The 14,790-nt window shown below is 40.5% G+C and overlaps 3 protein-coding genes across 5 annotated transcripts; 2 read left to right on the plus strand and 1 right to left on the minus strand.

Annotated features, from left to right (window-relative positions):
• Nucleotides 1–305: 305 nt before the first annotated feature.
• rnf185 (ring finger protein 185) lies at nt 306–7,234 on the plus strand. 2 transcript variants are annotated; one of them, XM_044175074.1, is made up of 8 exons: nt 570–775; nt 906–3,289; nt 3,580–3,863; nt 4,807–4,825; nt 4,937–5,049; nt 5,279–5,333; nt 5,723–5,840; nt 5,928–7,234. In XM_044175074.1, exons 3-8 carry the CDS (start codon nt 3,685–3,687, stop codon nt 6,023–6,025), a joined length of 582 nt encoding a protein of 193 aa, XP_044031009.1. In that variant the 5' UTR covers nt 570–775; nt 906–3,289; nt 3,580–3,684; the 3' UTR covers nt 6,026–7,234. The 2 variants fall into 2 exon arrangements, with proteins under 2 accessions (XP_044031008.1, XP_044031009.1); XM_044175073.1 differs by lacking the exons at nt 3,580–3,863; nt 4,807–4,825; nt 4,937–5,049; ... (1 more) ...; nt 5,723–5,840; nt 5,928–7,234 and having other exon boundaries at nt 306–775; nt 906–2,388.
• On the minus strand, nt 6,947–9,952 carry LOC122865980. The gene is made up of 2 exons (XM_044175075.1): nt 9,684–9,952; nt 6,947–8,237 (listed from the first exon to the last, which is right to left on the minus strand). Exons 1-2 carry the CDS (start codon nt 9,811–9,813, stop codon nt 7,525–7,527), a joined length of 843 nt encoding a protein of 280 aa, XP_044031010.1. The 5' UTR covers nt 9,814–9,952; the 3' UTR covers nt 6,947–7,524.
• A 191-nt stretch (nt 9,953–10,143) lies between these two features.
• On the plus strand, nt 10,144–14,299 carry LOC122865982 (homeobox protein goosecoid-2-like). Of its 2 annotated transcripts, none has more exons than XM_044175078.1 (3): nt 10,144–13,202; nt 13,282–13,526; nt 13,862–14,299. In XM_044175078.1, exons 1-3 carry the CDS (start codon nt 12,971–12,973, stop codon nt 13,937–13,939), a joined length of 555 nt encoding a protein of 184 aa, XP_044031013.1. In that variant the 5' UTR covers nt 10,144–12,970; the 3' UTR covers nt 13,940–14,299. The 2 variants fall into 2 exon arrangements, with proteins under 2 accessions (XP_044031013.1, XP_044031014.1); XM_044175079.1 differs by having other exon boundaries at nt 13,297–13,526.
• Nucleotides 14,300–14,790: the final 491 nt, after the last annotated feature.

The raw sequence follows: 14,790 nt of genomic DNA on the forward strand, positions 1-14,790 counted from the left end.
GATATATTAGAATTGTTTACCTTCACAAATGATCAATTTGGTTTTAAAAGCACATATGTGTGCTATATTTTATGGGCATTGGTATTATTAATGGTAATCCTACCAATGTTGTCGTGTGTTTGTACATTTTGAGAATGGGTGATGCTGACTCAATTTTGATGTTTAATTGTGATTTCTATGTATGTGGGTTTTGATGATGTGTGATATTTATGATGGATTTTTTGATCTTTGACATTTTATGTGTTTTATTACAGACCTATAGTCTAAAATAAACAAATTAAATGATTTCCTACACACAAACAATGCAACAGGAAGTCACCCTTGTACAACCTAAGTTGGTAAACATTGCAATTCTGGAAAATGTTCCACAGTCACTCCCTTGGTTAAGAAATTGTGAGCTGGTGGTTTTGTCTCTTTTTGCAGTTGTGTGAAGGGGATGTCCTTTGTGACATTGCAACAGTTTTCCATAGGCTGTTGAAAGACTTGAAATACCCATCTGAAAGCATCAGTCTTTTTTTCCCCAGTTATTTTAACCTCCAATTACGTGAACCCTCTTAAACTGCTGAAAATGGTCTCACTCACAAACACAAAACACTTTTTCGGTAAGTGAGAGTAGGTCGGGCTCTCATTTGTTCCATGGCAGATTGATTCTGATGTTTTTTGTCACTATCGTCAATAACACTTCAGAAAAAACAGAAGTGAGAAGTTGCATCAAGTTTCAAGGGACTCAGGAGGAAGGCACTTTATAGTGATTGCCTCCACGTCAAGACATAACGTGAGTACTTAAATACATTTTATGTAACAAACTAAAATATATTTTCTTGATAAAATTGGGAACTGTTATAATCATCTATGTTTATATGTGTATATGTTTATAAAGAGTGACACCGTACTTCATATTTCAGGAAAAGTAACCAACATGGATGTGGATTATATTGAATATGAAGATTACACCCCGGACAATGAAACTGAGAACAACACCACACCTGGACTACTGAATTTCAGTACTTCTCAGTCTTCTCTGACTCATGTTCTGGTGGCAGTTAATATCATTATAGCTGTTATTGGCCTTGGAGGAAATTCATTAGTGATCTGGATCTGTGGATGCAAAATGAAAAGAACGGTCATCACCACCTGGTACATCAGTCTGGCCATTTCAGACTTTTTGTTCTGTTTCTTTTTGCCCCTGGAAGTATTCTACATGATCACCTCACACTGGCCTTTTGGACAGGTCTTGTGCAAACTCACCTCCTCCGCCCTGTTTCTAAACATGTACTGCAGTGTATTTCTGTTGGTTCTAATCAGCACCGATCGCTGTATAATGATCTCATTTCCTGTGTGGTCACATAACCACCGGACAGTGAAGAAAGCGTATGGAGTTGTTGTCCTTGTGTGGCTCCTTTCTGCAGTCCTAACGGCGCCCTCACTGATCTTCAGACAAATCACACTCCATGGCTCAGTCACTCAGTGCTACACCGATTACATGGGCCATTCCAAACACAAGGCAGTGGTACTGACTCGATTCATCTGCGGCTTCCTGATTCCTTTCCTAATGATTGTGTTCTGCTGCTCGGTGCTTGGTGTGAAGCTGAGAAGTTTGACCATCAAGTCAACAAAGCCTTACAAAGTCATGGTAGCGCTCATCTTGTCATTTTTCTGCTGCTGGGTCCCCTATCATAGCTTTGTTCTTTTAGAGTTAGACTTGAAGAACCACAGCCTGGAAGTCCTAAAAACTGGCCTGAAGGTGGGGGCCACCCTGGCTGCAGCAAACTGCTTCATATCCCCAGTTCTCTATGTGTTCATTGGTAATGACTTTAAACAAACCCTAAAGCGATCTTTGACATCAAAGATAGAGGAGGCAATGGCGGAGGATTTTCGTACAGATCTCAATCGCTCAAGGTCTAAGTCAATGGAAGTTATCTAAAGTCAAGGTGAAACCTTTATCATCAATGACAAGGAGTATTTCACAGTACAGAACATGATTGTAGAGCTTGGCGATATTGACAAAATCATATGTCATGGCATGTTTAAACTCTGATGTGTATAGCAGGCGATTGTTTATGTCTCTATTGATGATTTATTTAACATGATGATAAAACCTCATTAATTTTTTACACAATATCAAATTTGCATTTCACAATGGTCACATTTGTTCATCTGGAATATGTTGGTCAGAAATGGATTGGCCACTGACATGGATTAATGTCTTTTAACTTTTAAAAAAATCTTAACACTCAAATATTTTGTATTTTTAGATACTTTTTATGTGTGTGAATGAATTGCTTGTGCGTTTGTCTGCTGTTATGTTTGAAAACCACCTTGCTTCAAATTTCCCCTTGCGGGACAAATAAAGTATTTTGAATTGAATAAAATTGATCATTTACAATATATTAAAATTTGGTTGAGCTAACTGTGAACTAAATTATAATTGAAGTGAAACATTCATGTGGCCATCAAAAACTGTGTGCCTTCTTTTAAATGTTCTTGAAAAACAAATACCTTTATTCTTAATCTTGTTATTAGAAACTGATATTTAAAATTTCTAAAGGGAAGTAAACGAATGAACATACTTACATTGTTGTAACTTCCTTCTGCAAAGTTCTACTTCGAACTTCCTTCTGTAAATTTCAAACTTCCTTTGATTTAGTCCTACTAGCAAGCAGTAGCCCCACTGTTGTATATTATTGTTGTATTTGTTTTATTATGTTTTATTTTAAATTTAACAAAACACATTAAACCTGCTCTTATTAATATTTCTATATTAACAATGGAAAAAAATTTATGAATGTGAGAGGAGTAGCTAGTAGTGACAAATTATCACCTGACTCTGCAGTTCCCCTCAGAGCTTTTCAGTGTCTTTTAGCTCATTGTTTTGATATTGCTGTTTGGTTCACTTGCATCCACCCTGTTTCCAGCCGCAGCAGGCAGCTGTTTTCTGCGAAAAAGGTGGTGAACACAGTGGATGTTTTAGCAATTAAAGTGGCAAAAGAGGCTAAAACATAGCTAAAGTGAGTGAATACTGGACTTAAATTCGCCTGGTGGACAGAAACACGACTCTAAATGAATGATAATGTTGCTCCGTGTCTGCTGGATGTGTAAAAGAGGCAGCTGTTTCCTAAAATGTTCGCCATTTCAACTTTATGTCAATGTTGTTTATGTTGGTGGAGCTTCCGTTCGTGGGCACCTGATAGGCCTGACTGAGGGCCACAGAATCCCAGGCGCAGCAGTAGCCACGCCCCCTGCCTCCCCCAGGATCTACTACCGGTTAAACGGTGTGATGCAACCAGCAGTAAGGATATTTCCTCAACTTCTCGCAACAACTTTTGTTTTTTTTCAGTTAGAAAATCCCATTCTGAAAAACGAAATTTGGATTAACGCCTTAGTATTTGTTGTTCGTTGCTTTGTATGACAGTGACAACGGTCAGTTTCCCCCAGTTTCCTTCACTTGCTAACGCTAGCAACTCCGACACCTTTTCTACATGGGAGCTAGCTAGCAGCCGGTGGATTTTATTCGATTTCACTCCTTTTTTATGAGCTATTTGTGTCAAACTCAGTCTCTCGTCTTCTGCTCTTTGTTAGCTACAAACCCCCATCCACTGGGCCTCCTATATACTTATTTTGAAGCGCTGGGTGCCAGCGGAGACACGCTGCCTGCACCTTCTTGTTGGGTGGATCTGTCTTTAAATGGCCACCGCTGCCCCCCCTCCAGCCTTTGGCTCAAATGCGGCCACTGAAAACCTAAGTCCCGGATCCAGCGGCTCGACTGCAGCCGACAGTGGCAACCAGGACAGCACTTTCGAGTGTAACATATGTTTGGACACCGCCAAGGATGCAGTGATCAGCCTGTGTGGACACCTCTTCTGGTAAGAACTATTGTCTAGGAGGGGGGGGCAGGACAGTCCAGATCCAGATCAGTCTAGCTAATCTTACTTTTCATATTATTGAGCAATAGGTGAACTGGGTGTACACTGGTCTATTGCCATACATCCTACTGGCCAATATCAGTTTTGAAAGCCAACCATCATCAGGTATATTGCTGGTATCTGGCCATTTGCACGTTATCTATACTCTAACAGTAATGGTGTAAAATAACGTTGGTCTATATTTAAAGACCACCAGGCATGTCTGTAAAGCAGAACCAGGTTTGCACTTGCATTAAGACTCAGACATTTACAGAAATGCATAACATCAAAAATTGGATGACATCGCTTCAAAAAACATGAGTGCGTCTCTAGAATAAAGCAATGTTTGTTATTACTAGTTATTACAGGAATTTCATTATTTTTCTTTACTTATGAATTTGGGGATGAGTTAATATTGCCAATTTAATGTTTACAAGGGTAGTCTGTAAATACAAGCCTGAAGCTGCTAGTGTAACACAGTATATGTGTAAGCAAACATGTTTTGATTATAGTTCCAAAAAAACTTTCCAGCCTCTGTAGCAAGGTCCACCCTCTAGCCAACTTCTGTCCATTCAGGACAGGCCATTAACATGTGGTCTGATATCAGTGGTAACACTGCCAATTTAGTTATTCATTTTCAAGATAAATCCCAAAGCAGGAAGCCATTTGTCTTGTATTCCCCTCTCTTTAGTAGCTGAGCTCACCCTCACCTTTCACTAGTGGAGTGATGAATTGTTTTAATTAGTGAAAACAAGATATATGGATGACATGTTGTGGTAAATGTATATATGTGTATATTTTGCCATCAGGTTGTTCTAGGATACATATAAAATTTTACTAATCAAACCTCTTCCCTGTCCAACACCTCAACTCTCATCTTCCTTTGCATCTCCTTTTCGATCAGTTGGCCTTGCTTGCATCAGGTAAGCTGACCCCATCTTTGTTTTCTCCACTATTTCAAAATGACAGTGCATAGTTATTGCTGGTATAGAACTGGTCAGTCAGGTCCTTAAAATCTCTTTGTCTTTATGCAGTGGTTGGAGACCAGACCCAACAGACAAGTGTGTCCAGTGTGTAAAGCTGGCATCAGCCGAGACAAAGTTATCCCCTTATATGGGCGGGGAAGCACAGGTCAACAAGACCCCAGGTGGGTACTTTTGTGTACTACGGGTACAGGCTGACTTTAAACTTCATGTATTAGTATGTAATCACAGTACTCCCCAGGATTCTCCAGTGGTGAATTTGTTCCATTAACATTTTGTAATGCAATATTTAATACCACTGGTTGAGAGTAATAACTTAAAATTTGCATTTTTCTGTGTATGTATAAAATCAGTGTAATGATGGCTTTTACAAGATGTGGTTTTGTTTTATAGAGAAAGAACACCTCCTCGACCACAAGGGCAAAGGCCTGAGCCAGAAAACCGTGGTGTAAGTACTATGCACAACCATGTACAATATATGATTTCATGACTTTGTGCCAGATCAGTACTTTCTTGATTCCAAATGTGTTAGGCAGCTTTAAGTAGTTTTTCAGTGCATTGCCAGCTGTTGAGTCATATTATGCATTCATGATGAAACCATTACATAGGATGACGTAGGTGCTGTAGTGCGAAACCTGTGCTTTATCCATTAACAAAAGGATATTTCCCACTGGGATCTATTAGATGCTAAGCGCTGAGGTGCAGGGACGTCTCTTGAGAATGATTATAGATTGCTTTGGCTGTTGCGTCACATCTCACTGTATTGTGAATACATTTCTATACATAAAGAGAATCCACACACGTCTTCATGTTAATGATGAAATGCATGTTTCACAGGGCTTTCAAGGGTTTGGCTTTGGAGATGGGGGTTTCCAAATGTCGTTTGGAATCGGTGCCTTTCCATTTGGTATTTTTGCTACAGCTTTTAACATCAATGATGGAAGACCTTCTCCAGGTATTTATGTTTTACACACTTCACCATGGCCACTCTGTCTTTGATTACCAACATTTCAAATAACCTGTTAAACAATTTCCCAAACAGCGGCTCCTGGGACACCACAGCACATGGATGAACAGTTTCTGTCTCGACTCTTCCTGTTTGTCGCTCTGGTGATTATGTTTTGGCTGCTGATTGCATAAATGCACGGAAAGACAACATCTTGGGGTAACACAAGAGATTTGACAGAGATGCGACATTATGACACATCATCACGGTTTGCACCAATGGGATTCTGCCTTTTTGGTTCCTTGATTTTGTTTCTCTCTCCTTGACACAAAGCCATGTCAGTTTTGAATGAAGGAGGTTTTTCCAAAATAAAGATATCCAAGGATAACAAATTTCAAGGTGAACCACATAACATTGGTTGCCTAATGTTTTAACTCATTAACAGTTACATAGTGTGCTTGCAAAGCAGCACACCAAAATTCCTTCCTTGTATTTCCTTCATCCAAACTTCAGCAGCTAACGTCTTCAAACATCATGCTGCCTGATACGACTCTCTCTGTTGTTGGTCTTTTTTTTATCAGACGCATACAGGAGGTTGTTCAGGTGAGAGAACGTGGAGATCATTCTCGGTGCTCTTTTATTGCATTCTGACTGAAATTAGGTTTTTTGGAGTATTGTTTTGCTACTATTGCTGTATTTAAAGATATACTCTGCCAAACAAACTAAGACCACCAGTGCCCTGTGCTCATTAAATTGGATTTATATGGTCATTTCCTTTTTGCTTATATTTGGCCCGTTACCCTCCTTGATCCCTATAAACTTTTGGGGTAGCTGTTACTGTAAATTAATTTTAGTCAGTTAACATTAACAATGGTTCTGTTCTATTCAAGTGTCCCAGTAAGACAGCCATCATTCATTTTATTTACACCTGTGCTTTTCCTGCTGTGACATGTCAAAATGTCCTATTCATACAGGCCTGCTGAATACTCGCATGTGTCTCCTTCACGTTGTCTCTCTGTTCACTCGTACTAAGAATGTTGTTTTTATTTAGCTGTACCTGATCTTACAAATGATGCATCTCATTGGCAAAATTTACCAAAATCACACACTTTTTGTGGAATCAAAACAATGTCAGGCATTGTCTTTATTTTAGATGAGATTAAAAAGAAATGTGTTGATGCATGTAAGCAGTTGAAAGATAAGATTAATTTATGAAACAGTGTTCCTCTCCAAATTGGAAAGTCTTTTTTCCTCTCAGTTTTCTGTATGTCACTGTAATTAAATGTAAGATACTGTAGTTTACAGATTTAAAATGAAGATTGGTGGGTTGAACATGAAACCACTTTTCTAAATGTGAATTCACTCTTGACAGTAAAGCTGTGTAAATAAAGATGTTAATCATAGTCTGTCTATTGTCCTATTAAGGAGTAAATCTATTAGGGCTTCATTCTCACATGAGCCTTACTCGTCTAATAAATATGCAAATCGAGACACACCAGACCAGAGTGGTGTGAAAAAATTCTACGACTTGCTCAGTACATTTAGTCATTCTTCATTGTTAATTGTTTCACATGAAAAAGGGATGTACTTCAAACTCAACCACTTTGTGCTGTAAAAGAAAAATAGATATTTTAGTCATTTTGTGGAAGAGGTTTTTAGAAAACAGAATAAAGTACAAAAAAGTCAGTTTGGCCTAGTCCTGCGTTTCTGGCTCCGGCTGTTTCTCTTTAGATACCGCCTGTGCAACGTTGAACTCCGCTTCATACATAATCTGCTGAATCTTTATTTTTGTCTCGCACCTTTTCTGTGGAGCAAGTCGCTTCAGAGCGGGGACAAAGCTCAGCAGAAACAGTTCATCCTCGTCCCGTGGCCTGTTGGGAAATGAGGTACCATTGTCTTTGACCAGCCATTTTGTAGGGGAAGGTGTACTTTGAGAAGAAGGCAGTGAAAGTGACTCTGGCATCAGGCGCCGTTTCCGTCCACTTTTGCTGATGGGGGTGATCTGTGGGCCTGGTGGCATCTTAGCCAGAACAGACAGCTGGGCCATCTGTGCGTCTTGAGACATTGAAGGGAGCTGCGTCACAAACGCTACCTGGGGCTTGAGGTCAGGTTGACTCACAGGGACCTTTGTAATGGGCTGCGGCGTTTTGACTGCCTCAGACGGTGTGGTTTCTCCCTCCGCACTGCCAGATTCGTTGTCAGGATTGTCGTGGTCATCGTCATTGTTGCCGCAGATGTCTGCCACTCCACTTCTTGATCCAGTGAAGGGTGCAATAAAATTCATAAGTTGTCTGTATTTCCATCTACTTTGCACAATCTCTCCTTGCTTCTTGCTTTTGATCTCCATTCGGACTTCCTTCAAGTACCGGTCTCTCATGTTCTTCCATTTTCTTTTACACTCTTCAGCTAGAAAAAGTAAAACATCAGAGTAAAAAGCAAGAAATCATACAAATTCTGTTGTCTACTAACAATGCACGAGAATAAGGGAAAACATTGGCAACAAAGATGTCCCTACTCAGTGATCAATTAATTAACTGCTGTTGGCATACAGACTAAGTGAGGCTCTCTGTGCTAGGATATAATACGAATACAGCAGGATGGACACATTTATTATTTGAGACTGTCAGAGAGGTGTTGATTATGGCTGCAGGCTTATTTTCATTATCGATTAAACTGATAATTACTTTCTTGATGAATGGATTCATTGTTTGGTCTATAAAACCTTCTTCAAATTGCTTGTTTTGACCGTCCAAAACCCAAATATATTCAATTTACTATACAATTAGACAAAGAAAATCCTCACAATTGAGAACCTGGCAAGGAGGGATGTTTTGTGTTATTAACTAATTGTCATAATAACTGACAATTAATTTTCTGTCGACTGATTAATCGTTTCAGCTCTTGTGTTGATTGTACTGTGTGGCATTTGACTTTACACTGAACAATACAGTGGCCACTAAAGTCATACAGTTGAATTAACATCTCTTGGAAAGTTTTATCAAAAACTGAACATTATAATCTTACTAAATGTAGAATTTGTGGCAGATGATCTGTTGTAGTGGATTGCATTACATTTTATAGGTGTACCTAATGGGGTGTGTAATGCATGTACAGTATATAATGGGGTTTTAAATTCAGCAAACGCTACTTTATCCAAGTGAAAATTAAACTAAATTATTAGGCATTATAAAGTTACACAAAGAAAGGCTAAAGGTAATTCTCTTTATTTATATTGGTCTTGCTACGCCACGTCTGGAGGTCATCACTGTTACTTCCTCCGTGTTATATTCCGCCCCATCACTGACTATGAGTCCGTGCACCTGATTGTATTTCAGGCTGGGGGGCCTCCGTCCCCTGGCTCTGACATGTTTTATCCAACACGCCGTGGTGCCGCCGACGCTTCCACGAGACTTCCAGAAGCTTTCGGTTTATGTGGAGCTCGCGGTGTTAACGAGCGAGACGAAAAGCACGCGGCTTGGTAAATACAGCGAATCCGTGACGCTGAGCATGTTTCCTCCTCCGCCGTGCCGTGTTGGACACGCGGCTGGCGGCGCAGAGGCAGAGCCGGACCGTGCCGTTCGGTGCAGCGCGGCCTACGGCGTGCGAGCTGCGGCTGCTACCGCTAGCACGGTGCGCGCGGCTGCATCGACACCACCGGGCTGTACTCGCGCGGTTAAAAAAAAATAAAAAAGCTACAAATTGCCTGCAAGAGACATGTGACATACCTCTGTCTCCCAGAAGCACCCAATGTTTTCTCATGTCTGTCTGTTTAGTCGCCCACACTAACATCGGCTAAGCAAATAGAAACTGGCAGTAAAGTTGTGATAAACAAAAAAACAATCAAACACTCACATGGGAGACCCAGTACGATACTGATGCTTCTCCAGGCATTTACCCGACTTTCCGTGCAGCGGTAATTCGGCAAAGTGACATTATACAGCTCTGGGTAATTAAATACAGCCAATATTAACTTATCGTCCATTTTGCCCTAGTGCTGTGTCTGTGCTGCGCGGACGCGGAAGCGGCAGTCTTCTCCCGCCTTTTCCGCCCAGCTGCTGCCCCAACGCGAGTTATCGCGAGTGGCGGGCTGCCTGCCGCGCTGTGTCGCTGTGTCGCTCTGCCGTTCAACGATGGGCATTGTAGTCTTTTGTCACAGGGGGGCGCACACTCTGCATTGGTCTGGCCTTTATAGCCCTGCTCTTCTGTGGGCTTGAAATACATATAATCCATATTTTGTTATTAGCCAGTATCCCAGGGACAGGTCATTTCAGCTTTTGGAGGCAGCAACCTGGGGTGCCAACATAAATCTCTGGGGTCACCATGATTAGCCTTTTAATAAGCTCCCCCTTTTTGTGCACAAGCCCTTAAATGACATATCTAAATAAAGGGTTCTTGAACCCATTTGATTACTGTAATGATCCTGGTCTCTCCTGAAACCTGGTCTCTCTTTGTAGTCAGAGAGTCAGAATTAGTGTAGAGGCATAAACATGCTAAAACGGTTACACAAAACTATGTTCTTTTTTCTGACTTTTTTCAAAATGTTGCGTTTTTCTTGTAAAATGCCTCTTCAGGACTGTATAAATCCTTCAATCAATCTGAGAGGGAAAACCTCACTTTTTGGTTGGACTGCTTACAACTCATCTCTAAGGCATCTACATCTGCATTTAACATGTATTAGAAGTCTTGCTTATTAAAATGGATTTTAATGCATTAAAGAAGATTTAAACAAACTACAAAAAGGGTTCTACATAATATAGGACTTAATACAGTGGACTTAGAAAATTGAGAAATATACATACTGGCATTTGGGAGGGACTATTTGTCTATAAATACTGCACCACTCTTGCAAAACATATCTGTGTCTGTATGTCTGTTGAGTGTACTGTATATTTAAATTTAAGTAACATTATGGTTACTATGAGTTCAACACGACCTTAGTTCAGAAAGCCTGCAGAGTGATGTTGAAGCCAGACAAATTAAACACCAGCTCCCAGAGCTCATTTTCAGATTCCAGGGGAAAGATATGAGAAAAAAGGAGAGAGAAACATAATAATTGTTTTTACACAGCTATTAGATATGGAGTTTCTGCAACCACAGAGTGGTTTTCTTGATTCCTCTCAAGCCCCCCGGGTATCACTATCTGACAAGTGTTTTCTGAGCCTTCAGCAGTTACTGTGGTCCCCTGCACAAGCTCACACACAAGCGAGTCTGGAGGAAACGCAGAGAGGTAGGTTGAACTGCAGTCTCCGCTTCCCCACGAGGTGGTGGGCCCCGTCCAGCAGCAAACAGAGACACTGAGCTATTTCACATGTGAATAGTCTGATGCCATGTTGGGTTCTCTGCTCATTTATCAACAGTATACAATATGTGAGCGTGTGGGTGGATTTGCTGTCCTGTGTCTCCTGTCTGATTTGATTTGTGTCCTTCAGTATTCATGTTTTATTTTTTTCTCCCACTGACCTCCTGTTTGAGTAGCCATTTGATATGTCTGACCCCAACACATAACCTAAAGGGAATATTAGTCAGTGATAATTATACAGAAATGTACCTCAGCGCAGTCAGAACATTTACAGTTCTGCATAATAACCGTGTAATATTTTCCAGAGAACATCAAGGTATAAGGCAGAGAAGCAATCACAATTTCTTTTTCAGCCTGGGCCTGGCGTTGACATGCTTTTTTCTCACTGTATCTGATCTGGTGTTTGGTTGACTTTTGTTTCTGCAGAGCAAGAGAGTAAAAGGAATGAGCTGCTCAGTATTGTCCATTTCCTCTTTTATATGTCACTTCAGGTTGTCTATTTGAAGGATAGTAGTGGGGCCTTGTAACATCATATGGTGTTGAATGGAACCATTTCTCATGTTGATAATGTTTCCAGATGAAAACACTTTAAATTAAAGAGAGAGCAGTCCAAGCAGCTCTGGACAAATCTAGAAAAACTGGATCAGCCATGGGGCGGTTACTTTCTTGTACCAAATATTGCTCTTGCAACAACAATATGAACCTTTATCATTCTAATCCCCAGTAATGAATTTTGAACTGTTTGAACCAATGTGGATGTGCTACAATTCCCTCTATTGAGAACCACAATAACTGCAGATAGCGATCTCACATGCTCCGCAAACTATACATCAACAATCTGGGTGCTATTAAACCCAAGTGAAAAGGATGGGATGGTGTTTATTGTTATCTGTTTTCAAAGCCCTTATAAGAGGAGCTTAAGACAGATTGTGGAAATCCATTAATTCTCTGGGAAAAAAAGGTGTATTGCCTTGTATGAAATCACAGGATTTGTTGGGGGGGGGGACGACTTTAACCTGTAATAGCTTTACCTCAGCTGTGCACATTGTCAGAGAAGTGAGACTGAAAGACTGCAGCACACAGATAAGACACATGATGCATGATTGCGAATACACACACTACAGTTTGTGAATTTACTCTTGCCATTTGTGTTTATCTGTAATACATACAAATCTATTAGTGTCACCACATACGTCACTGGCAAGGTGAGTCATTCATTCATCTGTAACTGCCTAATGACTGTGTGCAATTAGTATGCGTTGTTGTTGTCAGTGCCGCCTCAACTTGTCGTTCACTGAACATATCTACTAATTTGCACAAGATCATTTGCTGATAAAGCTAAATAGGAAAGTGACATTATGAAATACATTTAAGAGCTAATCCTCAAATTCGGCATACACAAGTCTCTGGCCACACCAAAAAAAAACGTTCATCTTTAAATCCAGGTTTCTAATACCAAGCAATCCCCTTTTCTCTAAAACCTCAACAATAAGGATCTTAGGAGCTCTCCACTTCTCATTTTATGCAGTGAAATCTGATTTCTTTTGGAGAAAGGAATGAGGCAAGATTAACTGAATCTGCTGTCCTCCCTAACCTCTTCACAAAACTGCCCAGATTAGCTAGGAATTAAGTTTCAACCGTTTTATGTGTCTGGTCCATAGGGGGGATTATAGTTTTACTATTTTTTTTTTTTTGCCTCCCAATTTCACTATAAGGGCCTGGCACGCTGTTGTAGAGAGAGGAGAAGCAGAAAAGCAGCTGAGCCTGAACTATCGAAAAGTGTTGCGTGTCAATATCCCGCCATCATCACTGCTTGTGTTTTATTGGGATTTCTTTGGAGATGGAGAGACTGATCGGGATGGAGAGACAAAAGTTTCCTTTCACTATTGAAAACATACTGAGCAAATATCCAAACAGTAATGAAGACAGACGGCCATGTGGAACAAGTGGACTAAAAGAGAAGGCAGTGAGTCCTGTTGGAGGCCAGACGGAGACCGTACATCGTGCCTGCTTGTGCTGCTGCTACTGCTCCCACTGTGGAGACATCTTCCAGACTGATTTCATTCATGAAGGTGAGACCAAACCCATTGTCTTTATGAGAAGAGTCACGTGTCTTAGTGACGCTCACTTTGCTCCCTGACCTAAAATCAGATCTCCTCCCTGCAGCCTGTCAGTACGGATGGCCCCCGGCGATGCTCACAGACCCATGCGGGCTCGGGGACGCTCACAGGGGGGAGCAGTCGCCCGGTCAGAGGCGAACCAGACGTCACCGCACTATTTTCACAGAGGAGCAGCTGGACGCACTGGAGGAGCTGTTCCTGCAGAACCAGTATCCAGATGTGAACACAAGGGAGAAACTAGCACAGAACACTCACTTAAGAGAAGAGAGAGTAGAGGTAAGACTGCTGTGTCACATGCAGCCCCTTTAGTCCTATTTTCACAGTGATACAGGGTTAGAAGAGGTTAGGTTTCAAACTGCTCCAACTGAGTGCTGTATTGTGCGCTAGGAGATGGAGCTTGTCATGTGACCGTTACTAAAGATGTGTGCAAGTTTAAATACTTAATTTGATATGACAGCACTGGATCTCACCCATGTCTTTGTTGATAATGATGCCCAATGTTGTTCTACTTGTTTATTTAAATGTGAATACACAAGGTGGCAGTTAAGTACAGTAGTCAGGAAACAAGAAAATTACAATTAAGTAACAAAATCTTTTTTTTCTGCTGCTAGGTTTGGTTTAAAAACCGAAGAGCAAAGTGGAGGCGTCAAAAAAGACTCTCGTTTGGTGTGGGAAACACAGAAAACTAAATTTGTACAATACCACAGCATTGAAAAAAGAAGAGAGCCTTGTGTGTGTGTGTGTGCGCGCGCGTGTGTGTGCGTGCGCATGAGTTGCATCAAGTTTTTTTTTTTTTTTTTTGCATTTGTTATCAAACATAAAAGTCAGACAAAACCTTTTTTCCAGAAAATAGACAAACTGTCAGTCAAGTCATGTGACTGTGGACAGTTTTGTAGCCTGTTTGTGAATCTGGTTGGTTGAGTGCATCATAGAAGGACTCACTGTAAGTAAATGCTAATACTAATCTTGAATCTGTAAATGGATTGTTATAGTTTGCACTGGTTGTGAATAAAGTGTCCTTGAGAACAAATAAAGTTGTTTTGAGAGAGGTGGAGGAGCTTCATTTTTTATACAAGCCATAACACGTCCAAGTTGAATCTATCTATCTATCTATCTATCTATCTATCTATCTATCTATCTATCTATCTATCTGTCTATCTGTCTGTCTGTCTGTCTGTCTAAGCATCATACCAGTTTAAAAGCTGACATGCAGTAAACACGTTTACGTTTAGAATTTAAATATCTAACTTTATTTAAACAGTCTCTTTTTGGCTCAGATACTCCTCCATACATTTTTGTGTGTAGGCTTTTCAGAAACTTTCATCTCACAGATCTCCACATCAGTTAGTCAATTTAAAGCAGTGATTGTCAGTCTGGAGACCCAGGAGATAATTAGTGGGGAAAGAAAATTTCTGGGTTAGAATATATAGTATTTATTCTATAGGTGGGCAGGTAACAGGAAGCAGAGTTGTTATTATAAATCCAACATGGCTATAATAGTTTTCTTCAAATTTGTTTAAAATATAATCACAGATTCCTT

The sequence above is a fragment of the Siniperca chuatsi genome, linkage group LG18, assembly GCF_020085105.1.
Source record: "Siniperca chuatsi isolate FFG_IHB_CAS linkage group LG18, ASM2008510v1, whole genome shotgun sequence".
NCBI lineage: Eukaryota > Metazoa > Chordata > Actinopteri > Centrarchiformes > Sinipercidae > Siniperca > Siniperca chuatsi.